The sequence below is a fragment of the Gracilinanus agilis genome, chromosome 3, assembly GCF_016433145.1.
Source record: "Gracilinanus agilis isolate LMUSP501 chromosome 3, AgileGrace, whole genome shotgun sequence".
Lineage (NCBI taxonomy): Eukaryota > Metazoa > Chordata > Mammalia > Didelphimorphia > Didelphidae > Gracilinanus > Gracilinanus agilis.
The window spans coordinates 594,483,789-594,511,500 of record NC_058132.1 but is presented as its reverse complement, the minus strand read 5'-3'; the positions used below and the strand labels follow the sequence as shown (position 1 = coordinate 594,511,500).

Sequence of the window (27,712 nt, the reverse complement as noted above, 5' to 3'; positions counted from 1 at the left end):
TGGTAAGGGTGGGCAATGGGGGTCAAGTGACTTGCCCAGGGTCACACAGCTGGGAAGTGGCTGAGGCCGGGTTTGAACCTAGGACCTCCTGTCTCTAGGCCTGACTCTCACTCCACTGAGCTACCCAGCTGCCCCCCCATTTTCTTTTTTTTGCCAAACATTACTATTCTCCCCTTCTCACCTTTGTTAGCTACTATTCCTACTCCAAAAAAGAAAGAAAAAAATTGTTGTAACAAATATGCATTGTCAAATGAAAAAATTTCTTACATTGACCATATCCATAAATGTATGTCTTACTCTGTATTTTGAGGTCTCCATCACCTGTAATAAAAAATGGTGGTATACTTCATAATTAGACATTGATTAAAGTTATTAAATCTTCCAAATTTATTTTTCTTTCTGATATTGTTATTATATAAATTTTAATTCTGGTTCTGTTCACTTTGCATCTGTTCTTACAAGTCTCCCCAGATTCTCTGAAACTGTCTCTCTTGTTATTATTTTTATGTTGACATAATATTTCACTATGTTCATTTGATGAGCAACCCCTCAATTTCCAGTTCCTTGCTGTCATGAAAATGTTGCCAGAAATGCTTTTCTTTATAGAGGCTTTTAAACTCTTTGAGGCTTATCTTTTTAAAAACTATTATTTTTCCAATGATATTTTTGTGGCTACAATTCATAGAATACTATATCTCTAAAGAATCCAAAGAATAATGAAAGAACTATAGGGATTGTAATTACAGAAATGTGTAACCATCTGAAAAAAGATGGATCGGGGCAGCTAAGTGACTCAGTGGATAAAGAGCTAGGCCTAGAGATAGGAGATCCTGGATTTAAATCTGGCCTCAGACACTTCTTTGCTCTGTAACCTTGGGCAAGATGTTTAACTCCAATTGTCTAGCCTTTAACTGCCCTTCTACCTTGGAAATAATACTTATCATCCATTTTAAGGCAGAAGGTAAGGGTTTAAAAAAAAAAAAAAGATGGGTCAGTCACATAGAGTAAAGGGATAGGATAGTTTGGTGCTCTTTTGGTATCTATGAAGTATTGAGAGAGTTTAAGGAAAAGACCAGAGTACATTTGGTGGATGGAGCTCTCTGCACATGGATAAGAGTTGTACAGGCTAGACTAGTTATCATCTGCATTGTTGGAGAGAGAACTGGCTTTGAGGATATAACAATCCATGAGAGTTTATTTATTATAGTTTTATGTATGTTCTCCTGATTTTGTTCTCTTCACTCAGAATCGCTTCATGCAAACCTCCCCATATTTGAAATTCTTCATACTTGCCATTTTTTATGACACAAAATTCCATTGATCTCTTAATGAAAGTGATGAATGATAGAGATGTAAAAATGTGTTGATAATCATCTACTAATACAGACATAATGATTAATCTTTTATATTCCTAAGAGTTAGGCAGTAAGTTGTAATTTAGCAGAGAGCAAGAGTATCTACTTTAGTTTGTGGCCTTTTAAAAAATCCTTTCTTGGATAAGAAAAATAATTTCATGTCTTCAATTTCCTATTAACATACATATATTTTAAAACCTTTAGCCTTCCGTCTTAGAATCAATGCTATGTATTCATTCCAAGGCAGAAGAGTGGTAAGGGCTAGGTAGTGGGGGTCAAGTGATTTGCCTAGGGTCACACAGCTAGGAAATGTCTGAGGTCAGATTTTAACCCAGGACCTCCCATCTCTAGACCTCGCTCTCAATCCACTGATCCACCCAGCTATCCCCTCCTATTAATATTTTGAGAGATGTAAATTAGCCTGAACCCACTTTAAACTGATCCTTTTTGTTTTTTTCAGACTGACTTAGTAGAAGAGTATTTTGAAGCTCACAGCAGTTCAAAAGTTTTAACATCAGATAGAACATTGCAGAAACTTAAGAGAACTAAACTGGATCAGGTATGTTGCCAGGATCATTCAATTTAAAATTTTAAAAGTGAATCTTTATATGGGAGCAGTAAGCCATGGAGAGTGAACACATGTAAACACAAATTAGATGTAATTAATTAAACCTAGGTAACTTATCATGATGCACATTTATTGATACTCACATTCTTTATTATGTTGCATGTTAATTAGACATAAGTAGGAAGGAGTTTGTATAAATGACTAGTTTTCATTATTTTTAGACAGAGTAAGTTTCTTCCTGCCTTTATTTCTGCAGTATCTGTGCTGAGCATTGGTGTCAGTTTTATAAGTTGTATATTTTGATCCCTGTTATTTAGCTCTTACTATTGATTTTCATAGGATTTGTCTTTTTCCTAGTTTTTATACTCCATCTGAGGAACCCTAGGTGCTTCTGTTCTTACATCTTCCTACTGAGATTGCCTGGGTTTTTCCTACTCTTTTCCTCCATTTTTCCACCACTCCTAAAAGGTGTGTTTTATTGATTCTCAAGTTTTGCATTCAGCTGCTCCATGACTGTCTTGGGCATAGTAAGGAAAGAGACATAGGATCAATTTCTTACTAAATATTAAATGCCTGTTGACATACAAAGATAAAAATGGCTTAGTCCCTGCCCTTACATCTGAAAAACAACCTTCCCCCATACATCCTGCTATGAAACATCTATATCAGGTAAATCTAAAGGGTTTTTCTTAGGAGTCCACATAATATGATTTCAGGAACAAATGCAGGCCTTGTCTCATTATTCCTGAAAATTTTCTTCAAGTGTTTTAAGTAAATGGACCTATTCCATTTAAAGTTTTTAATTCCTCATTTAGAAATAAGAGGCGGCAAATGTCTTGGAGACCAAAAACACTTATTGAATGGAATTCAGTCATATTTAAACATAATTAGTAAATAGATTGAGAACAACCTTTCTCAGAGGCTTTCCTGTTTGGGGAAGTTGACACAAGTAGTTTTCTTGCTATACTATGTCCTCAGACACCCAGGAAATGTCACTTAATCTTTTGGAGCTTTAGTTTCCTAAACTTTCAGACACAAGTAGGTTGGATTAAATGGTATCTAAGGTCTTCCTTAGTTAAAAAAAATGCAGAGGGGAAGCAGAAAGAACAAGTGTAGGAAAAAAAACACATTTTATTTTCTCAATGGTTTTACTTAGGCTGGACCTTGTTAGTTTCAACCATATGGTACTTCACATGAAAAAAAGGTTTTTGTTTTTTTTTAAAACCCTTACCTTTTGTCTTGGAATCAGTAAGGGCTAGACTATGGGGATTAAGTGACTTTACCCAGGATCACACAGCTAGAAAGTATCTGAGGCCAGATTTGAGCCTCCCATCTCTAGCCCTGGCTCTCAATCCACTGAGCCACCTAGCTACCCTAAAAAGGTATTTTTGTTGTTTATGGCCTCACAAATACAGCCTAGTGAAAGTCTTGAGTGCAAAAAAAAAGTCTTCATTAGTAATGGAGATCTGTTTAGAAGGATTAAAGTATGCTTGAAGAGGTGATTGTGGTATTGCTCAATCATTTATTAAGTACCTACTATGTGCCAGGCACTGTGATAAGCACTAAGGATACAAAGAGAGGCAAAAGATAGTCCTTCCTTCAAGGAGCCCACAATCTAAAGGAGGAGACAATGTGCAAACAAGGATATACAAAGCAAGCTAAATACAGGAGAAATAGGAAAGAAGACACTAGAATGAAGAGGGGTTTTGAAAGACTTCCTGTAAAAGATGGAGATTTTAGTTAGGTCTTAAAGGAAGTCAGAGCAATCAGTAAATGGAATAATATTCTAAGCATGAGGAGGGGCTGGAGAAAATGCCCAGAACTAAGAAATGGGGGTGTCATGTTGGTTGAACAGATAGGAGGCTAGTGTCACTCAGTTTAAGAGGATGTATTGGGGAATAAGATGAAAGAAGACTGGAAAGGTAGGAAGGAGTAGGTTATAAAGGGCTTTGAATGTCAAACAGCATTTTGTATTTGATTCTGGAGGCAATAGGGAACCTATGGAGTTTATTGAGTCACGGCAACATCACTGAGTCTGTGCTTTAGATAGATCACCTTGGCAGAGAATGGGTTGCAGGATAGACTTGAAGCAGGTAGGCAGACACACCAGTGCCTATTTGAGTGATCCAAGTGTGAGGTGATGAGGGCCTGCATTATTAGAGTGCTGGCAATTTCTGAGGAGAGATGTTGTAAATGTGAAATTGATAGTCCTTGGCAATGGCTTGATATGGCAGGGTGAGAGAGAGTGAGGAGAACAGAGTAACTAGATTGCAAGGGGAAGACTGGAAGAATAGTGTTGTCCACAGTAGTAATAGAGTTGGTAGCAATTGAGAAGCATTTAGGGTGAAAGATTCCATTCTAGACATAATGAGTTTGTGATGTCTACTGAACATCTAGTTCACGATGTCTGAAAGGCAGTTAGAAATATGAGAGTAGAGGTCAGTAGAGACTGGAGCAGAATAATGGTAGCTTGAAAGGGTTAAAAATTAAGGTTGGACTAAATATAAGAGAATGTGGTTGCCGAAATTAATATATCTCAAGTCAAATGGCTTTTTAGCACCTTTATTAACAAAATAGAAGGAAAGAGTAAAGTAGAAAAATGAGAAAGAGGGTAGAGAATCACACTAGATAATTACTCTGGCCCTGTTTGAACCAGGCAGGGCTTGTTAACCCTCCACTGGAGGACCATTTAGCCAGAGGACCTGGTGGTGAATAACCACGTGGCCTCCTCTGGCATTTAATCTCTCCAGAAGCCAGGAAAGGAGTCAGCCTTTTCACTCACTCACGTGGTAGTCCAAAGGGGAAAATCCAAGAGCTCTTTTACCAGAAGCAGTCCAAGGTCCCAAACCAGAGCTCCTCCAAGGTCAAATTCAAAGGAGAAAGAGAGTTTGGACAGGAAGTTCAGGGTTTTTATAGTGCTTTTTCTGTGTCACTTCCTGTCCCTTCCTCCACTTTATGTAGACCAGTTGCTATCTATAACTTTGCTTTCTGAGTTGTCACCCACTTTAGCACGTGTGGACCTTCCCCACTTAGAAGTTAAGTAGGGTGTATATGTTTCTGGTGATTACGTTTAAAAGTAGGCAGAGGAGAATTAATCCCATCTCACAAACTTCATAGCTTTTACTGAGATTCTGGTTTTGGCTTTGGCTTTGCTTTGGATGTGACGTGACTAGCTTCAGCTACTTTTGCCCATAGAATTAGAGCTAGAAAGGACCTGAGACAATATCTAGTCCAACTCTTATTTTACATGTAGGGAAATTGAGGCCCAAGGAGGGTAAGAGACTTGTCCAAGGTCACAGAAGTTGTGCCTGTCAGTTACAATTTGGTCCACTGACTTTGCAGGCAGTACTTTTTTTCCAGTGTTCCCCACTATGAGAACTGTTAAGTTTCTTCAAGGTATGGGAGGTAGGATGGGTTTCTTAACCCCAATGAAATACAGGCATAGAGCTCTCCTTTCATTAATCCCTGTCATCCCCTCCTCAGTGAAATTTGCTTTGAAATTATAGGACTAACCAATTTTTAAAAATTGTCTATTAGATTATTAACTTAAGTTTTTATGTGTTTTTTTCCCCCAAACTTTCTGGGTTTTTAATGGTCTTTTTCAAAGCTTTGGTTTTTGGCTTTAGAGTAAGCAATTTTTATCATTTGTTTATGATAATAAGCTTTTATTATAACTCAGGCAGGGACTCAATAAATTAGTCATTTTTATTCATCAGTTTCCTATGGGGGGAAAGCAGATTTCTTCTTAGCAAAATATATAAACAATTTGGAAATGTTTAGGATATTAAGGAAAAGGAATTAAGGTATCCACAAGTAATTCTGAAGCAATGTTTTCCTCATCTTTCACATACTAACACATTCCTGTTACAAAACCAGGTCACCTTGAAAATGTTTTAAGTGTGAAAAAACCTCTTGGCCTTGTTTTACTTGATATATGTGAATCCAGGGTCACCTCTTTTTTAATTACCTTTTAGCAAACTTTGCACAACCTGTTGAGCAAGTTTTCTCCTCCTTTTTCTGCTGAGCTAAAACAATTAAATGAACAATATGAACAGCTGTTTCACAAGTGGATGTTGCAATTACAGTAAGTATGATGCCTTCAAATGCTTTAGAAGTAATTGACTCTGTGCTTGTGCAGTGCTTTTTTTACTTTGGAGCAATTTTATGCCTTATTTTCTTTTATGCATAGACCATGTGTGTTGTAAACAGTCACAAAAATGTATATAGAACTTCTCTTGTACCTGTTTAATAAGTGGAAAGATTAAAGTACCTGCAGAGCAGGAGAGTACATTGGAGGAAGCATAGTCTCTGGGGTCAGAAGACCCCAGTTCAGTTCCTACTTTGACACATTATTATAGCCAAATAACTTTATTACCCTGGCTTCAATTTCCTGAGTGTTGAAATGATCTAAACTCACTCAGTGTCACATAGGAAAGTATGTAATAACATAGCTGAAAATGTTAGTCTCTTCCTTTATGGGTGTTATTATGGGTTAAATATTGAGTCTTCTCTAGCTAGCTATAAAATATTTGTTAGCTTTCCTACTTTAAAAATTTTCTCATCTGGTTCTTGATATTCCTCAATTCTGGTTCTGTGCCTAGGATTTTCCATTCTTTGAAACTCCCTGAAACCTACTTCTCTAGCTCTCAGTATAGCCTGCCATAATCTGGACTCTGGCAGGGACAATCTTAATTATTTCAGAATCATTTCCTTTAACCACTGTGTAGGTCCTAGGGCAGTCTGTCTTTTCCCTAGAAAACACCTAGCAAAAGGTAAATATTTTGTGTCAAGGCTATAGAATGTTTATCCCTGGGGATTTGAGTCTCACACCATCTCACCTCACCTTTCATGGCTGTATTCTTTGGCCCTTTGGAAAACTTTTTACCTTCATGGTTCTGTTCTGTTAGTTCCCAGGTGCAGGTTTTACTGCTATATCTTTTGACTGGTTTAGTCTAGACTGGTCCTTTTTTTTTTTTTTTTTTTTTTAATCTATTGCTACGGTTCACAGGACTTATCCAGAGCCTTATGAATATGGACTGCCATGGCTTTCCTCTACCCTAGACGAGTTTTGGTCTGTTCTAATGGGTCCACCCCTGACTCCTTACTATTGACTTAACTAAAGTAGTAGGTGAATATTGGGACTAATAAAGTCTAGATAGCTCTTCTTCTCTACTAAGAATCCAGTCATTAGACCTTCACAAGCCATTCTTAGCCTGCTTTTCTTGGCTTTCCCTGGATTTCTCTCTTCCTGTTCCTTTTGAGTTCCCTATCTCTTGAGAGGTCATTCTTTCAAACCTTTATGCTATTACTATGATTACAAATTAAAGTTGTTTCAGAATATTACTATTTCAACATGTGCTCACTTTGCATTCATTGATTAGCACTATTTTCCCATAGTGTTCCCTCCTAACGTAGCACACAGAAGTAGACATAATTTTGTGTTCCTAATGCTCTTATTGGACATACCATTGTTTTAGAATCATCAAAAGCTTATATTGCCTTTATATCAATTGCTTTTCAGACCTTTTAAATCTAAATTTGTTGATGAACTTTATGTACAGCCACTCTAGTCTGTAAGACCCTTCGTGGTATTTATTTTCAGAATCACTTTCAGTTCTGGCCTTAGCCCTTAGACTAGCTTTATGGGCATTAGCAAGTTCAAGGATTCTCAGTACTGAAAAAGCAAAGACCATAGTAGTAGTTCAGGCATTCATCAGTTTCTTGAGGGATAAAGCCCTGAGAGGGTATTTGTTACTATGCTGGTCCCTGCATGAGTAGAGATGCCTAATGGGACAGCTTTATTACTTCTTTGCTGGTGAATATTTTAATGCCTTTGGGCTGAGAAAATGGAGAGGCCCCAGAAAGAAGGAACATATCAAAAATTCCTTAAATTATCAAACCACAGAGAAAATCAAGAATAAGAAGTCAGAAGTCTAAGTTTCCATTTGTACTGTGCTCAGCATTCTCCTCATCTGTCAGGACTCCAGTGGTGTGCACAGTCTGATAGATGAAATAAAAAAAGCAAGTCAGAATTTTATCAGCTGATTTGCTTTTAATAGAAAGAGACAGGAAGGTGGATGGTCCCATTTGCAACATATATATTCTACCTCTTGAGTTGCTTTGTATTCTGCAGCCAGAATTTGTCACTTAATTCCTTTTATGTGGCCTGGTAGCTACAGTATCGTTTTTATCACTCAGTTGCCAGTGTTTGTCCTACCTTTGTGTCTCATCCAAATATTCTCTACCACCTAGCCCTCTTTAGGTGTGTGGACTTATGTACAGGTGAGTTTCTTTTTATTATAGAATGCCTTCCTGCCTCCCATTCTATCCAATCTGTTCTTTTTGAACAGTGTTCTCACTAATTATGGTCATGAGTCATACTCTGCCAAATGTCTTTGATATCTATTCGGTAATGTACTTTTTTTTTTCTTATTATCCATAATCCAAACAGTTATGTATAGAAGGATGAGCCAGTGCATATCATTTCTGTCTGCTTTTACTCATCTTGTCTTTAGGGATCACTGAGCTCTTTTTATATCTTATTTGTTGGCCTTTGCAATTTATAGTCTGCCTAGAATATATATTTAGCTGTTTCTCATACTCCAATCATACCTATTGCCCTTTATAAGTGATAATCTGATTTAGAAGCTAATTGGGCATTTTTTCAAATCTGTCCTTCTTTTATAGTTTAAAGCCCATTGATGAGATTAGCAAATCTGCAAATCCATAGTTCCTTACCTTCCTTATATGTACTCCATCCCAGCCAAGAGCTCTTTGTATGTTTTATGCTGTAGTCCAGATAATTAGATCTTAGTCTCTGACTTCATTTTCTTAATTGATTTATTTTCAGTATTTATTTCCTAATATGTTTAACTTAAGAGGAAAGGAAAATTACTTCCTGTGTTTCTAAATTCTTTAGTTTCTTATCCATGACTTCATAAGCTTTTATGTAGAGGTATAAACTGGAATTCTTACAATAGGGGAAAATTCTTTTGGATATGGAGAAGCACACATAGCATAATCCAACAAGTGAAATTTCAAAAGAGTGTAGTAGTGATAAGGACTGACTGCAGCCAGGAAAAAATGTACCCCTTCCCCCTTCTTGAGGGCCAGAAACTCTTGTGACAAAATTTTATTCATCCTAGGATAGTTATAAATGCATGAATGAAAAAATATTTCTTAAGCATCCACTGTATGTTAGGCATTATGCTAAACTCTGGGGATAAAAAATACAAAAAAATATACCAAAAAAAGAGACAATATCTGCCATAAGAGAGCTTTGTAATTATAATATTCTGATACAGGGAGGCAACACATATAGGAGATTAGAATCCAGAGTAGGGAGCTATAATCTGAGGAATCATAGAGATGGTGAGTGGAATCATAAGGAAGTTCGTTGCCACGTAGCCTTCTAAATTCACTGGTGATGATTATTTGATTATTGATTTCAGAGCAAAAAGTAGAAAATTGTGTGTGGGTGAAGGAGGAGAAAGAAGCTAATGGGTGTTTCCTCAGAGTAGATGGCAAGGTATGTGGGGATGAATGGATGAATGGGATGTGACTGTGGTTTGTTGTGGGTTAGGTGAGTTTACTTTTATTCATTTGCCAATCAGGGCAGTTGAGCTCCTGGTAGAAATTTCTGGAAAGTGCTGTTTCAGGAGAGGAGGATGAGAGCAAGTACTAAAGTGCCTGGCACAGGGGGCTGGATGGAAATGAGTTATGAATCTAAACATTTCATGCTTAAAAAGTATTGAGGAGCTTTCCCTCATTTTGAATGTCTTTCTAGAAGATAACACTCCTAACTATTTATATTACATGTCTCTTCTTCAGCAGAACCTCAGGATGTGGGGGGTTGTTTTGGTTTTTCTTTTTATCTCAGTGCCTTGGACAAAGTAGGCATTTAGTGTTTGTTGGATTGAATCTGGGCTATGATAGGTGCTACTGGATCATAATATAGATTTAGACTTCAAAGAGGCCTTAGAGGCCCTCTCATAAACCTCCCCCCTACCTACTCCATTTCCTCCTCATTTTACAAATGGAGAAACTAAGGCCCAGCAAGATCAAGTTACTTGCTCAAGGTCCCAGAAGTATTTGATATTAGAGCCTAGTCTTAGTCCAAATATCAACCCTGTCTTCAAGTCCAGCATCCTTTCCACAAAACGACACTTTCTCTCCATATACTTTTTGTATCTATAAAACCCTCTTTTCCTTCCTTGGAAAAAAAAGATATTCATTCAGTTATCTATGTGATACACACATACTTAAACATACACACAAATAATGGAGTGAATAAAGAAGCATTGGACTACTCAGAAATAGAAATTGCATTCTGCTCATGGAATTGTCTTTTCCAATATTAGCTTTAAACCTGCCTTAGTGACTCTTCTGTGAGTCTTTTTCATAAATTTGTTCAATCTCCTTTTCATTCTGCTTTGTAATTCTTTTCAGTACTACTTACTGGACTAATTTTATTAGCTGTATTTCTTTACTTATTATGTTACTTTTGTTCAAAACAATCTGATCAAGTTTTTTAAACTAATTTTTCCTCAATTACATGTAAAAACAATTTTTAACCTTTTTAAAAAAATTTGAGTCAGATTCTTCTTTTCCCCCTCCCTGAGATGGCAGGCAATTCAGTATAGATTCTACATATGCAATAATGTAAAACATTTTTCCATATTAGTCATTTTGCAGATGAGAATCCAAACAAAAAAAATGAAGAAAATGAAATATAGTATGTTTCTCTGCATTGAGACTCTATTAGTTCTTTCTCTGGAGACAGATGGCATTTTTCATCATTACTCCTTGGGGATCTCTTGGAACTTGATCAAGCTTTAATGGAGTAGTATTTTAAGATTAATTGAAAAAAATTCATGTTTACTTATCTGTAGTATTCATGATTTTATAGTTTTTCATTACATCCTTTCTTAGTCTTTGATTTTACTGGATTAAGTAATTATCTTTTCATTTCTCCCAGAGGACAACTGCCTTCTCATTGCCCTTTCTCTCCTTTGATTTATTTTCACTGTCTTTCTGAATTTTCTCTGATTCAACTCTTTCCATTCCCATCTTCTTAGAGATGTAGTAAGTCAAACAGTACATATTATTCTGTGTATTTCTGCTCTGTAGTTCTTTGTAAAGATGCTATCATTTCTTTATTTCTCATCATGATGACACCAAACAATTTTTGTTTTTTTTTGTTTTTGTTTTTTGTTTTTTTTTGGGGGCTGTAGAAGCACCCTGGTTGATATTCTCAAGAAACAGTATGCTTGATTTTGTGTACCTACAACCATAGATATAACTAATAGCTTAGCCTTTTATTCTGTACATAGAGTTTCAATTTTTTAAAATTCTTTTTTTGGATTACCTTGTATTTGCCCACATTTAAACTCACTTGCCAATTTTCTGCCTTCTCACATAGATTCATGTGATTTTTCAATTGTCTTATTTATGTCCTTTTAGCTCCTCACCATATAGAAACATTTATTGAAGATTATCCTATGCATGCTTCACTTTGTAAAGATACTAAATGGTACTTCCTCTACTTATAGCACCTGTTTTGAGAAATGCCTATTTATTCTCAAATACTTTTATTTCATGTCTCTAAGCTGGTTTCTTATCCATGGAAAGAATAGTATTAGTTCTGTGGTTTACTTTTTTAAATAGATTTTCATAGGAAACCTTTTCAAAGTCTTTCACAGTAGCTCTCATTCACATACCAATTTGCCCTGACAGAACCTCAATAAATTAGGTACACACTACCTTGAAGAAACCATGTTGCCTGCCTCCTGAGAAGCTGATTTTGTTTGTTGATGGTCCTATTGTTTAAGATAAACTCTACAAGCTTGCTCAGTATGTAACTAAATAAATTTTAATACCATCAAATCTCTCTTACTCTCTCTCGCTCTCTCGCTCGCACTCCCCCTGCCCCGGCCCACTTCTTCCCTCACTCCCAAGCTGATTTGTTAAGCCCTAATTAAGATTTCTTACTGATTCTCTAACTGGCTTGTTCTCCAGTATAATCAAAAGATCTTTTTTGCTCTTAGAGTATTTTAACAGCTACTTTTCAGTCTTCTGTGTTCACATCTTGCTTTTAAAAAATGTCAATTGAATTGAATAAATGAAATCTTTAATATTTTATAGGCTTATAAGGAAAATGCTTTAAAGACCTTAAAAAACACTCTGGGGATTGGTCTCAATTTGGTTACTTTGGGTTTTTTTTTTTTAAAGAACAGAATCTTTTTTCCTTGCTGATCTTTTTTAACTCTCCCTTATTTTGTGAGCCATAGCACTTTGTATCTTTTCTGTATATTTATATTCTATTTGCATTATGTTTTTGTATGTCATGTTTTCCTTTAACGAGTAGGGATTGTTATATAGCTGTCTATACAACAACCTTCTATATAGTAATTTTCATGAAGTAGCTGCTTTAAAAGTATTTTTTAAATCAAATTCCCAGACTTCTTCCTATCCTTTCTGTAAAATTTAGAGCTTGAATAGCTGCATCCTTTTGTTTATTTTCCCATTTTCCAACTCTCTTGGCATTCTTTACTGCCATATATTCCACTTCAGTAATTTTCATTCTTAGACTAATAGCACTGGCATGGAAGCTTTCATATAATCTGGATTAATTTTCTAACAATCTCTTCTCATACTTGTTTGTCTGATTCAATGATTCAGCTTCTCTGTTCTGCTTTACTGATGTTGACATGTCTAAATATTATATATCCCTGGCTTTGCCTGCCTTGAAAGATCTGTGCCCCAGAGACTTATCCTCTTTGAAATAGAATATAGATACCTATTGTGGGGAATCTGGAGCAAGGGTCCCTGGATGCATAGCATCAAAGGATAGCTAATATCTTTGAAGCATCACAACTGACAAAAGCAGAGTTCTACTTTAAGCTCCATTTATGTGTCTTACTATTGTGATAATAGAAATTGGTTTAATCAGGGTTTTCTTGGTTGTAGGTGCTAAAATGTAATTTCACAAATGTTTTTTCCTATAGCCTAGGGTTCAACATTGTGCTTTATGGACTGGGCTCTAAGAAAGAATTACTAGAGAAATTTCGTGCCTCCATGCTGCAAGACTCAGTTCATGTTGTCATCAATGGGTTTTTCCCTGGTATTACTGTAAAATCAGTAAGTGTATAAAATATATTGAAAGCATTAAGAAAAAATAATTTTTTTAATTCTTTATCATTGAAATGGATTTAGTTTCATATTTTATTTTAATTTAGAGAGGTTTCTTGGACTTTATAATGTTTCTAAAAATGTTAGAATAATCTGTGTATTCTGTGAATTTGTCTTCTCAGAACAATTTGCTTAAAGAATGTTCCTCAAATACATTTGTGTTACTAATTTTGTATCTATGTGATGTCATGTTCCTCTAGGCCTGGAAATTGGGGGCCCAGCATTACCAGCTCTATAATGTTGCTTCATTTTCACACTTGCCAGCCTATACCTGCAAGTGCCATCTGCTGGGTTTCTACTGCCATTGCATTTTCTAGATTTCTTGGGTTGCCTTACATTAGGGCCTCTGTGGTAAGAAGGACGCAGTATTTCACTTTTCTCCCATCTCTAAAAACAGTGTATAAACTTTTTAGATGTTTTAAAAGAGGATTTAATACAAAGACTCCAGGGGAAACATAACATTGAATACAATATAAATGAGCAATGAAAACTTTTTACAAGTTGCGGAAGGAATGTTTATCCTGATTCTAAGCAACCAAGATATACATTTCTTTTCTTTTTTCCTAATCTGTCATCTGGTCTTGACCTTAATATTAAGTTATTTCTAGTTCCTTTTGAACAATTTGGCTGGTCAGGCAGCTGTGCCTGGTCCCTCAAAAATCTCTTTATCTAGCTCTAGATTATAGATAAGGAGTCTAGGTGCCAGTTCTAATCATTCTTGGAATACCTCAGTGTCCTTGGTAAATTAACTGCCCATCCTCACTCTGTGTCTCAAGAAAATGATTTCTCCATTTAGGCTTTGACCTGGATGTCAATAATCCTTCCTTGGGACGGGAGGGGAGGGAAGGAAGGGAAGGACCTCTTCATATGTTGTATTTTTCATTCTCAGTCTATCTCTCTGTTTGGTCAGTTCTGCCTGAGACATTGTACTACCTAGACCTTTATTGCTATTTGAATTATCTTTTGCTGGAGCCAATTCTAACTTCATGACTTGACTGTCTGTAGTGTCAGTTCCAGACTATTTTTTTATTATATTATTGATTCCAGACTTGTTTATTCAGAGTGCTAAGTTTTGGTTCCCCTCCCCTAAGGAATTCTGAAGGTTGCATGTTTTTTACCTTTATTAAAACTAAGAACACACAGTTTTTTATTTTTGTTTTTTTCTCTTTATGATCTCTGGCCATAGAACTGAATTAATCACCCGAAGACCCGACCTGAAGCTTACTATTTGGGGCCTTTTCAGTAATGAACACTCAGTCTTCCAGGCTAATGCTCTGACCGGGCTCATCTGAAAGTGACTTATTTCTAGTTCTTGTTTACATGTCTTTAGTTCTCTTGCAAGGAACTAAGACATGGAAGGAATGACTCACAGGGAGGAAAGGACTCTTCTCCAGCCCATATGTAGTGAAAGCACTTGCCTATATTAGTCCCTCATCTTTTTGGAGAGCTAAATGCCCCCGACTTGTAATCCTACCTTAGGATTGAAGGCCCCTCCTTCCAATGGGAGGAGAGAACTTTGGCTCACCAAGTTCTGGACCCTTCTACTTTGGACCTGCATAATTCACCTGATCCACAGTTCAAGACCAAGGGCAAAGTCCCAATTTGCTTTACTCCGTGATGGCTCTGTGTGCCTAGTTGTTCTAGTTCCCTTAACTCTTTGCTTGGTCCGGTAACCTGTCTCGCACTGCTGCTGCTGCTTCATGGATGCCTCCATCACTATATTCTCCTTTTCTTTTACAGTGAGATAGCCAGGCCTAATATGAGTGTGGGCTAGACAACACTTTCCTAGCACATTTATTAGTCAGACCCATATCTCTACTCAACCATACCCAAAAGAATCTTTGAGACTCGACTTTTCTGACTTGGCCTATAAGGCCCTGCTCTTCACTCATTTTCCTCTTTCTTTTCTTGGGTTGCTGGCAGCATTCTGCTGACACCGTATCTCCTGCATAGTCTTCTTGAAGATGAGGAGCAAATATTTGCATCTGTTTCCACTTGCTTTTTGATTCCTGTTAATTCTTCCTTTCCCAACTACTGCTAAACCATGCACATGGCCCTGACATACAGATAAAACTCACAAAAGCACTAGAAACACTTGAGGGGTCTGTAGCAAAGCTGATATCAGTTCTACTTTTGAGGTCAAGGCCTCATTTCTTTCCCTTACATGTGTCATATTATGTTTCCTAGATACCAAAGAGCAAAGAGATGCTAATTTCTGCATATGCAAGCCTCTCTAGTGTTTACAGAATACATTTTCATCTTTTTTTCCCCCTTTAACAAAAGTTCTGGTTATTATTTCAATTATTCCTATTCTTTAGTTCCCTAGTGTTCATTTTGTCCTACCCTCTGGGGTTGTCTTCATTTTTCATTATACAGCAAGGGGGTACAGTGGTAGAGTGCTGGACTTAATTAAAAGTCAGTATTTGAATTCAAATCTGTCTGTAAACATTTAATTGCTGTGAGCCTGGGAAAATTATTTAACTTTTCTCAGTGTACTCATCTGCAAAATGTACAGTAATAACACCTACCTCACAGGGTTGTTGTGAGGGTCAAATGAAATAACAAACACTTTTGTCAAACACTTTAAAAACCTCACATTATCATCATCATCATCATCATTCTGTCCTGTCTCTTTTTAGCAGCATCTTATTTAGAAAATTTACAAGCAAGGTAGCCTTAAAACCCAACAGCATTTTCAAGTGTAAAGTTGTGAGTGTTGCAACAGATTTGGGAGGGGGAAATCTAAAACTGTTAATTACCTATTCTTATTACTCAGTAAGATCTAATACAAAAGCAATGTTCTACTTTCTATTACAGATTCTGAATTCTATAACAGAAGAAATCCTTGAGCATATGGGAACTTTTCGAAGTGTATTAGATCAGCTGGACTGGATAATCAACAGATTTAAAGATGGTAACACAGAGTCTCTGTAACTTTAGGTGGAATTGAATAGGCATTTTCATTTATTCTTATGGAAGTAGTTATAATTTTTATGTGCCATATATAACAGCTTATTTCATTTTTAAAATGGAAGCATCCCCTCTCACCATTCCTTATTATTTAGTCATATTATTTGAATTTATCCTGAGGTCCCTGAACAAACTGTACATACAGACCTCTTTTCAAGAAATTTAATGGTAATGTGAGCTAAAAAGCTTGGGTAACATCAATTATGTAGCAAGCACTGTGCTAGACACTGAGAATACAAAGACCAAAGTGATGCAGCCTCTGCCCTCAGGGAGCTTATACTCTGTAAGAGAAGACAGCATACTACATATATGTGTATACACACACATGTACATACACACTAAATAGGAGATAATTTTTGGAGTGGAAACAGTAGAAGTTGGGGCAGGGCACGTACCAGATAAGGTTTCATGTAGAAGGAGGTGCCTGACCTGAGCTGTGAAGGAAACTAGGGCTTTTAAGAAGTAGAGGTGAGAGGAGGAATGCATTCAAACCACGAGTGATAACCTATGTAAAGGCATAGAAAAGAGAAGATGAAATGTCACGTATGAGAAACAGTAAGAAAACTAGTTTGGCTGAACCATAGATGAAGGAAATGAGTGCTAAGGCTTACAAGACATTTTTGGGATAGGTTGTATAACATATCCAACAGAAGAGTTTGTATTTCATTCTTGAGGAAATGAAGAACCACTAAAGTTTGAGTGTATGTGTGTGTAATTTGTATTTATAAAGCATGAGTTTTTATATGTACTTGTCTCCTCCATTAGAATATAAGCTCATTTTGCAAGTAGAAGTTGTTTTCATTTTTTTTTTCTTGTATCTCTAGTACACAGGACTTGGCATGTAGCAAGAGCTTAATAAATACTAGTTGAATGATTAATTGAGAGGGAGGAGAGATTATGGACAAAGATATCAATTATGAATCTCTTAACATTCCAGGTGAAAAGCAGTGTTCATGTGAAGGAACAGAAGGGGCCAGTTGTAAAAGATGTTGGGGACAGAATGATAAGACTTTACAATTGATTGGATTTGTAGTTGAAGGAGAATGATGATAAGGTTGCGAATTTTTGTGAGGTGAAGGATAATGATGTCTTTTATTTTTATATCATCCACATTTCCTCTAGTATGTCTCCCCATTTCCAGAGATCCATCCCTTAAAATAAAGTCTCTTTTGTTGTAACCTGAATCACTGTCTTAACATGAGCCAGGCCTGGTCCAGAACACCTATTCTGTGCTTATATTTAGTTATCAATAATTTATGAAATAAACCATGTCTCCATGTACAGCATTTGCAATAGATAGATGCCTTCACTCTGATTCAATACCTTTCAGAACTTATCAGCACCAACATCCTCCTCCTTTTTTTCTTATTTTTTTTTAAATTCAAATAAAATGAACTTTCCATATCCCTTGGAGAACAAGAGAGGATTTCACATAAAATTTTCACCCTTTTGTGTATAATAACTTGGTTTTATTTTATTATACAATTTTTAAAGCTGTTCTTACCTGCCTGAGGATTTTTTTTTCTCTTTTTGTTCTTTTTTTTGTTCTCTTTTCTTTGGGGGTTGAGTTGGAAAATCTCTATATCTACCTCCCATTTCTCCTGTTTTCCATCTCCCCTATCCTAAGGTTGAAAAAAGGAAGACAAAACTCTTTTGACAAATATGTGTAATTAAGCTAAAGAGATTCTCACATTGCCCACTAACAAAAATGTACATCTCATTCTGTGTCTTGAGTCCATCATTGCTCTGTTAGGAAGTAGGGGATAGCATGCTTCATCATTGGTTCTCTGGAATCATGGTTGATTATTTCATTGATCAGAGTTGTTAATTATTTTTTAAAATTCATACCTTCTATCTTAAATTAATTCTTTAATCTCTTGGGAGTATGGATCTAAGTATCAGTTCTAAGGCAGACGAGCAGTATGGGCTAGGCAATTGGGGTCGAGTAGCTTGCCCAGGATCACACAGCTAAGGAAATATCTGAGCTCAGATTTGAACCCACATCCTCTCATTTCCAGGCCTGGCTCTCTATCTACTGAGCCACCTAGCTGCCCCTCATAAGGTTTTTTAAGTTTCCTTTATACAGTTGCTATTATCATATAAATTGTTCTTTTGATTCTGCTCACTTCGTGCATTAGTTCAAACAAATCTTCTCAAGTGTCTCTGAAACCATCCTTTTTGTAATTTCTTACTTAATACAATAGTATTCCATTAATATTCATATAATTTATTTAGCCATTCCCTATTTGATGGGCAGCTGCCTTTATTTATGGTTCTTTAGCTCCACAAAAATTGCTGTTAATCTTTTTTACATAAAATTATTTCCTCCTTTGATCTCTTTGAAGTATGGGCCTAGTTTGGGTTTCTGTGGTTGATAGATTATTCACAGTTTAGTGACATTGGCAGCATAGATTAAAATTGTTTTCCAGAATGGCTGGACCAGTTTACAGGGCCACCAGCAGTGCATTCATTCTCTCAACCCTTCCTTCATATATCATTTTTCTTTTTGTCCATTTTACCAATCTTATGTCTATGAGATGTCACCTAAGAATTGCATTAATTTACTTTTTATCTAATTAGTAGTGATTTTGAGCATTTTTTCACATAGCTGTTTATAACTTGGATTTCTTCCCTTGAAAGCTGCCTCTTCCCATCCTCTGATGGTGCCTTTTATAGAAACAGAGAAGTTAGGAGAGGTTCAAATTTGGGAAAGGGAAAGATAATGAATTCAGTTTTAGTCATGTTGAGTTTGAGGTGTTTATGGGATACCTGGTTTGAAATTTCAAGTAGACACTTGAATAATGATCTCGATCCAGGAATCATCTGCATTGATAATAAAGTCCATAAGAACTGAAAAGTTTCAGAATAGAGAAGAACCACTTAGAAACCTTGTCATCAGGGGCAAATGATACTTGTAATAAATATCAGTATTATATTCGTGCATATTTCACCCTATGTTTGGACCATTACAGCTGCCTCTTAAAACAATGAACTTGGGCTTTCCTCTAACACTTAAAATATTTGTTGAATTTCCTTTTCTTTTAGATTCTTCTTTGGAACTTTTCCTCCTTATCCATAATTTGGATAGCCAAATGTTGAGAGGAGACAAAAGCCAGCAAATTCTTGGACAACTATCATCTCTACCTAAGATTTACCTCATTGCTTCTATTGATCACATCAATGCTCCCCTCAGTAAGTTTAACATTATTGCTGTTCTTTCTTTTTTATTTAAAACCTTTACCTTCCATCTTAGTATCAATACTGTGTATTGGTTCTAAGGCAGAAGAGCAGTAAAGGCTAGGCAATGGGGGTTAAGTGACATAGCTAGGAAGTGTCCAAGACCAGATTTGAATCCATGACCTCCCATCTCTAGGCCTGATTTTCAATCCACCAAGCCCCTTACCTGCTTCCCTATTGCTATTTTTTTCTAAAGATATTACCTTGTAAAAAATTATTCTTATAACAATATGAGTCATAAATCTTAGGCAGCTCTGCAGCATATATTAAAGGATACAACTTTTGAAGGAAGAAAAATATGGTTAGATTTTGGAGTTAGTTATTTTTTTCCCCCAGATCACAAAATAGTTTAGAATTGGGAGAGATCTTGGCATCTAGCCCAAACCTGAAAAGGAATATGCAAAATAAGTGATCATTTATCCCCTACTTAAAATCTCCTTCTATTTTCTGGGTTCTGAGAGTCTCTGGGGCAAGATCTTGAATAGCCAGTTAGGGGTATTTTCTTCTTGGAACAAAGGACCACTATATGAAGATTATTTTAAAATTTCTCATTTAATTGTTTATGTTCTATAGTGTGGGATCATTCAAAACAGAGCCTTTATAACTGGTTGTGGTATGAAACAACTACATATAGGCCTTATACTGAAGAGACCTCCTATGAGAACTCTCTACTTGTCCAGCAGTGTGGAACACTAGCTCTTAGCTCCCTTACACATGTTTTCCGAAGTCTTACTCCAAATGCAAGGTAAGAAATAAAAGCTAATAGTAGAATTTTCTTGAACTTCATGAAATATGAAAAAGGTATACTTTTCTAATTAGTTAATAGATTTGTCCTCAAGCCCCCCAAAGTTTTAAAATAATTTTACATTTTTTTAAAAATGCAAAAACAAATACTGGGTAGTATTATTTTCAACGAATTATGTAGTGACCTGTTTTTTTTTTTTTCTTTATGGAATTGTGGAAATGGAATAAAGATAAAAAGCAAAAAAGAATTAATAGTATTGGTGTCTTTTGAAGCCATTTGGTGGGGTTTTTTTTGTTATCAGCTGACAACTTTGATTCCTCTATCCAGCCCTTATATCTAATCAGTTCCTGTGTTCTTTAAGGTTAACTCCCCAATAACTTGTGTATTTGTCCCCTCTGGGTTTTTTTTTAAGTCCATATTTTCTGTCTTAGAATCAATTCTGTGTATTGGTTCCAAGGCAGAAAAGCAGTAGGGGCTAGGTGATGGGGGTTAAGTGACTTGCCCACAGTCACACAGCTAGAAAATGTCTGAGGTCATATTTGAACCCAGGACCCCCATCTCTAGGCCTGACACTTTATCCACAGAGCCACCTAGCTGCCCTGTTATTTTTCTACATTTATTGCATAGCTGAATTATTAGATAACCTGTTTCTTTCTGCTTTTAATCTCTCCTTAATTCATCCTGCCACTTCCTGAATATCACAGAATCTGGTATGAAAGTAACTTCAGAAATAATCAAATCTTACTTTTACCCGAGTGAGGCATCCTTCTAAAATGCCCTCAGTAAATGGTTATCAATCAAGCCTTTGCTTAAAAACCTCTGGTGAAAGGACAATTCTGAGGGTCTTATGAAAAGGAATGCTATCCACCTCCAGAGAAAAAACTGTTGGGGAGTGGGAATGTAGATGAAAGCATATGATTTTTCACTTGTTTATTTGCATATATGATTTGGAGTTTGGGTTTTATAAGATATTCATTTACAAAAATGAATAATATGGAATTATGTTTTGCTTGTTAGCTCCAAGAGGGCAGAGGGAAGAAGGGAGGGAGACAGTATGGATCATATGACTTTGGAAAACTTATGTGGAAATTTGTTATTAAGAAAAATAATGGTTTACTAAATAAAAACCTCTGGTGAAAAAGGGGGTTTGTTTGCTCCCATTGTAGTCTAATTCCATTTTTGGATAGCCCTAATTAAGTTTTTCCCTTATAAAGCTTAAATCTATACCTTTGGGATATTCAGCAAGTGCTTAGAGATGTACTACTTGAGGAAAAATAGAACAAACTAATCCCTGCTTTAGGTAACAGTTCTTGGGGTATTTGAGAATCACTATCATGTCTTTTCCCCATACCCATATCTTCATTTCTCCATTTGGAAACTCAAGTTTCTTCAGATGTTAACACCCACGTGCTTGAGGCTTAGCTTCCACCATTATTCTAGTCATTCTCTGGATGTGCTTCAGCCTGTCATTAGGCTTCCTCAGAGGTAATGCCAAGAAGAGCCCCCCCTTGTGTTCTAACCAGAGCAGCCCTCTCAGTCTGGGTATTGCTCCCTTCTCAATGATTGCATTAGCTCTTTTGTCTTGTGGCATGCTTATGCTGAGCTTGCAGTCCATCACAGTTCCTAGGTCTTTTTCATAGGAACCGTTGTCATGATTTTCTCATCTTTACATGTGGGTTGGACACAAGTGTCTCTTTAAGTTCTCCCTCCTTAGATTCAGGCCATTGTTTTAGTTTGTGGAGATCTTTTTAGATACTGACTTTGACATCTGGTCATCTAAGTGTGTCTGAGACATCTAGTGGGTCTTAGCTCTTCCTGGTAAGAATTCCACCTGTCCCTTCATCTCAATCATTGAGTTAATGTTGAACAGCCCTTGGACACTCCACTAAAGAAATGTTTCCTAAAGTGACAGCAGCTTATCACTGATGACTGCTCTTTGGATTTGCTCATTCAGCTAGTTTCCAATCTGTCACTTGTCTAACCCACACCTCTTCTTCTGCAAGAGGGAAAAGGGGTTTTTTAGTTTGATATTTTAATATTTAAAGGTGTGGTCGCCAAGCAACTGAATAAATATCAGTTCCTAAAATGATTTTAGTAACTTATTTATAAAATATAGGAGAGAGTGGAAGTAGAGAGATAAGAAGAGAGTAGAGTAAGAGATCTAGCTTAATGAACTAGATTATATGTTCAAGCCTTGGCTTTACTCTGGCAGGGCTCCAGAGGCCCAGCTGTTCAGAACCCTCATTTGCCAGGAATTGAAGTCACTCTCACAGTCTTTTCCCTTTACCTACCTCCAAATCTGCCATTCAGATTTTTCAGAAATCATTGGCAGTGACTAAACAAACTTCTCTGTCAGTTCTTTTTGAATCTTTGGATATAGTTCATCTGGTCCTGGTGACTTAAAATCAAAGGAAGCAGTCTGTTAATATCTCATCATTTATCTTGGGTTTCAGCTCTTGGTTTGTTTTTTTTTTTATACAAACTTCTTAGTCTAAAGACCATTTGTGTTGCAAGAGAAAAATAGAATCAAAGTAGAACTCAGTTGGACAGCTGGGGGCTTTTTCCTTTTGCACATCATCATAATCTCATTCACTCCAAGTGGTTGGGATCCTCTTTTTTTCCTTCCTAGTGACAGCAGGTGACTGGAGGAAACTGGGGGTTGGGGTGTGGGGGTACATATATGGGCTGAGGCTGGAGGAGAAGTTTTAGAGAGATGGAAAGAGACCAGGAGCCAGGATAGGAGGCAAGAACATGGCTGAGGACTTCAGGATGACTGTAGGTAGGACTTCTTGGGATTGGGGAAGCAGGGAGCCTGGGTCCCCATTTTCTCCTCCCCCCACCCCTTCAGTAGCTTATGGTGGCTCTGAAGGGCCCCACCTCCCAAGTTTTTTATTTGTTTTTGGACAGAGGTCCTGTCCCTTCAGTGATCTTTCTCTGACTTTGAGAACGTTGAGGCCATATATCACAATGGCCTGTGACATTCAACACTTTGCCATTCCATGAACACATGTACTGTATCATCTTTTCTATTGCTTATTCTGTTTCTTATGCTTGAAGTATGCTTTTTCATCTTCCCATATCCTTAGTTCCACCTGCTGGAAATCTGCCTATCTTGTTAGTCTCAGCTAAAATGCTACTGCTTCCCTGATTCCCCTAGTTGGAAATTTTTTTCTTTTTAGAATCATCTTAGTGATTTCTTTCTACCTTTCTTATGTATACACTGTTTATTGTTTATTATAATTACTTTTCCTATTAGATATAGCTTCTTAAGAATAATAAACAACAAATTAATATTGAATAAATGAGGCATGCCTTATTATCTTTGCTTCTCTCTTAGCCCTTAGCAAAATGCTTTGCACATATTTTAAGTGATTTTAAAATATTTTCTGACTAAATCTCTTAACATTAACATTCCTTTTAATGAACACTTTTTAAATGCTGAATTGAATTTTTTTTCCTTAGGGGGATTTTCAGGCTCCTAATAAAGTATCAGCTAGAGAATGAAGAAAACCCATCTTATATAGGTAAGTATACAGTATTTATGGTATATGGCTTCTTCCTAATATGCTGCCCAATTCAGTTGTCTTTTTACTGAATCTAGTACTGTATAATCTAAGGTATCAGACCATTTATTGCCTCAGAGAGGGAGAGAATCAGAATGACAAAATGTCAGATAACAATTGTCAAAATATTTTCTACATATAATTTAAAAAAATGTAAAGGTCTTTTTTTAATGGAGGAAATATTAATTCTAGTATCATTAAAAGCCTTGGACATTCTCAAGACTTAAAAACTAGTGTAGCACACATTTCATAATTTTAGGATTTTGCCAACAATAAGTAGATGACAGGATAGGTGTACTCTAATTTTTTAAAGTTGTATGCATGGACTGGGGATGTGTCAGCCAATTTCATGTTTTGTTTTGTTTTTACATTAAGCATTTTCATTATTTTTTTTTAACCCTTACCTTCTGTCTTAGAATCAATACTGCTCCAAGGCAGAAGAACAGTAAGGGCTAGGCAATGGGGGTCAAGTGACTTGCCCAGGGTCACACAGCTAGGAAGTATCTGAGGCCAGATTTAAACCCAGGACCTCCTGTCTCTAGGCCTGGCTCCCAATCCACTGAGCTACCCAGCTGCCCCCTAAGAATTTTCATTATTAAGGGAAATTTTAGTCAAGACTTTTATGGTATTTTTGACAGACTTTAATAAAGATTTGCTTCTACATTGATAGAAAAGACAATTTAATATTTAGGTCAAAATTTTTAGGAGGTAGCCAGGTTTTAGCTCACAACAGTTCTGTTAATATAGGTATTTTGTTTAGTTTCATTCAGCTGAGACTATACAGACAAATCTGCTTTTGTCAAAGGATGTGTGATGTTGCACAAGCTGATAAAACATTCTCCAGCTTTGCCTCATCTTAAGAGTTGCCTATTTCTTATTTACAATAGTATTCTTTCCATCTTCTTGTTTTATATAACTTTGTTCATATCACTGATATACTTAACACAATATACTTTATATATTTGATTGAATAAACTTGACTTAGATTATCAACTCTTTGAAGGCAGAAACATGGCATAATTCTCTGATAAGCACCTAGCACTGGCCCTAAAACAAAGAAGTATTCAGCTAATACTTGTTTAAGAATCTTTGTTGAGAACTTACTTGACTCTAGCAAGGGACATATGAAAATGCCCATCTTTACTCTGGTTTTTAGCCTGGTTGTCAGTGGACTCCTTTCTTACTGCTTCCTTTTCTTGGATCTCAACTGTCCATCTCCCTAGGGCTTTCCTTTCAAGATTTCTACCAGCAGTGTCGAGAAGCGTTTCTGGTTAATAGTGATCTGACCCTTCGGGCACAACTAACTGAATTCAGGGATCATAAGCTTCTGAGAACGAAAAAGGTAAGTCTTGGTGTCGTAGCTTATAGAGCTAGGAGAAGGCTGCTAATTATTTCAGATCAAGATTGGCTGTGGATTAAGCCTAATTAGGCATCATATAGCAGAATCCCTAAACTTTTGTTATCAGGAATACACCGAGGTGGGAATTGGTAGATAAAATGCCGGACCTGGAGTTGGGAGATTCAAATCTGGCCTCAGACTTGTTATGTGACCCTGGGCAAATCCCTTAACTTCTGTCCTAGAAGTCATACTAAGACAGAAAGTAAGGGTTTTAAAAGAAAAAAGGAAGATAGGTTTTGCATTGTTGTGTCTTTGATGGTATACAGTAGAACGCTGTAATACAGCTTGGTGTTAAATGAACATAAAACCTAGAGTCTAACCACCCTCTCCTTTTCCCTCAGTAGAGCTGCAAGGGATGTGTTTCATTTGATGTATTCCTGTTAGTTTTTTTTTTTTTAAACCCTTAACTTCTGTGTATTGGCTCCTTGGGGGAAGAGAGGTAAGGGTGGGCAATGGGGGTCAAGTGACTTGCCCAGGGTCACACAGCTGGGAAGTGTCTGAGGCCAGATTTGAACCTAGGACCTCCCGGCTCTAGGCCTGACTCTCAATCCACTGAGCTACCCAGCTCCCCCCCCCCCCAATTAGTTTTTTTAGGATTCAAGTATTTTAATATTTTTCTTAAATTCAGGAGTTCCTATATGTTTTGTTTAAACCTAGGAATGCCTATGTAGTAAAAACTTGCTATAATATGGTTATTTTATTATAGAAGGAAGGTGTTAACTCTTTGTATATGGGGAGGTGGCCACATGTGTTCTCTGACAGAGCAAGAGCTTGTTTCCATACTTTTATATTAAGAAGGAATTAAAGAAATGCAGTTTATTTCTTCATTGTAGAAACAACAAAAAAAGAGTGTTTGTTATTCAGATGAGCTGTGAGCCTCATTTGCTGCAGCCTAAACTTCATTTTGTCTGTGTATTCTTTAGGGAACAGATGGAGTAGAGTATTTGTTGATTCCTATTGACACTGGGACCTTAACTGATTTCTTGGAGAAAGAGGACAAAGAGGCTTGAAGATTTCCTTTGAACCTGAATCTCCTGTGGCATCTAAGGGCTGCTATAGAGGGACCTGTGCTCCACTTGCTGCCTCTATAACCAAAAGCATATGTTTACTTACCAGCAGTAGATTATTTTTCCAGCACGCAAGATTTTAAAACTCAACAAAATGTCATCAAATTTAATTCTTTTGACTGCTCTGAATAGTCTATTTAAGTAATGCCATCTCAAATACTATGCCTATACCCTCAAACTGGAGAAAATGTGCCTTTCTTTGATTACCTCTCTCTGGAGAGTCTTGGCTGGATAGAGCAGTTTGCTCAGGGACTATTCGAAACTGAAGGTTTTGGATTTCATTTTATACTAGGGAAGGTGATATCCTTAATTTTCTGAGGGCCCTTTTAAACAGTCCCCAAACTGACCAATTGCAAGCATGCGGGTTCCAGAGTATGAACTACTGAGGTATGAGCATTCACTAAATTTGTTTGTGTGCAGGTCTGTATCTTTGAGCTGATGTGCAATGAGAGTTTTAAAAGTGGTTTTTATTGTTGTTTTTGCTGTTGTTGTTTTAAAGCAGCAAACACCAAGAATTGGTGCTTTTGGGGAAGGATTAGAAAATGTTTCTTTTCCCCCTTTTACATTTATACTAGATGAGAGAGAGGTGGGGAGGGGGGACACATTATTTATTGGTAGGGGGAGAAACAAATGTGAAAGATGGGTGGATTACAATAGTGTCCACCTTACCGAGGGGCACACTAACAACAGAGCGTAACCTAAAACAATGGTTCTTGGGTCTGAGGTATCTGCTATCTTGACACAAATGGGAGGCCAGATTAGAACAGGAACTGAACTCTTTGATTAGATTTTAGTAATTGACTTCAATGGTAAATAAAAAATTTCAGTATTCCTGTATTTTGACTTTTTTTTAAACTATGTTTCATTAATTTCATAACATACAGGTATGTTAAAGATAAGTGGTTTTAAACTTTTATTTCCATTAATGAAAGTGGATGTCTTTTTTAACAGTAAATGAAATAAAACATAAAACAAATACCTTATGGATGTTTAGTGGAGCTTTTGTTCTTAGGTTTGAAAGAAAGGAAAAAGGAAGAATCTCACATACCTGCTTTATGGAAAACTAGAGCTACAGAGGCCTTGTCCTTCTGTCTCTTTTAGAACTTCAAGATCTATTTTGTCTTTTTTGTGATTTACCAGTATATTCAAGTAGCCCTTCAGTGTCACAACTTGATCCTGTGGAAGACACTCAGTAGCTTACTGGCAGATATTTAAAGTAGTTGCGTTGACTACCCTGAAAATAAATGACTGCTGAGAGTTTTGCCATGATTTTTTTAATTGGGCTGTCTCCAAGGGGTGTGATAGGTCCAAACACTGAAGGACACTTTCAGTAACCACTTTTATACTGATACTGATGAAATATAGCTAAGATGAAAAGGAGCTTTGATGGAGGAAAAGGGGGAAAAAAGACATTATAAAAAAATAACAGGAAACCTGTGGAGTGTGTGTGTGTGTGTGTGTGTGTGTGTGTGTGTGTGTGTGTGTGTGTGTGTGTATAAATAAAGTGGAAGACCAGGCAATCGGCCCCATATATGAATACCTGCCTTTGTTTCTTATACTCCCTACCTGTTATTTGCTATTAATTTCCACACTCTCACTCACCCAAGCCCCTGGTCTC

The 27,712-nt window shown here is 36.7% G+C and overlaps 1 protein-coding gene across 1 annotated transcript in view; it reads left to right on the top strand.

Annotated features, from left to right (window-relative positions):
• Positions 1-27,488, top strand: part of ORC2 (origin recognition complex subunit 2) — a 61,956-nt gene extending 34,468 nt beyond the window's left edge. The window contains exons 9-17 of the mRNA XM_044669393.1: positions 1,816-1,914; positions 5,898-6,007; positions 12,930-13,062; positions 15,931-16,027; positions 19,129-19,275; positions 19,894-20,065; positions 23,528-23,589; positions 24,852-24,970; positions 25,951-27,488. Of these exons, the coding sequence (XP_044525328.1) occupies positions 1,816-1,914; positions 5,898-6,007; positions 12,930-13,062; positions 15,931-16,027; positions 19,129-19,275; positions 19,894-20,065; positions 23,528-23,589; positions 24,852-24,970; positions 25,951-26,037 (1,026 nt within the window). The 3' untranslated portion in view covers positions 26,038-27,488. The remainder of the gene's footprint in view (positions 1-1,815; positions 1,915-5,897; positions 6,008-12,929; positions 13,063-15,930; positions 16,028-19,128; positions 19,276-19,893; positions 20,066-23,527; positions 23,590-24,851; positions 24,971-25,950) is intronic.
• The last annotated feature ends 224 nt before the right edge of the window (positions 27,489-27,712 follow it).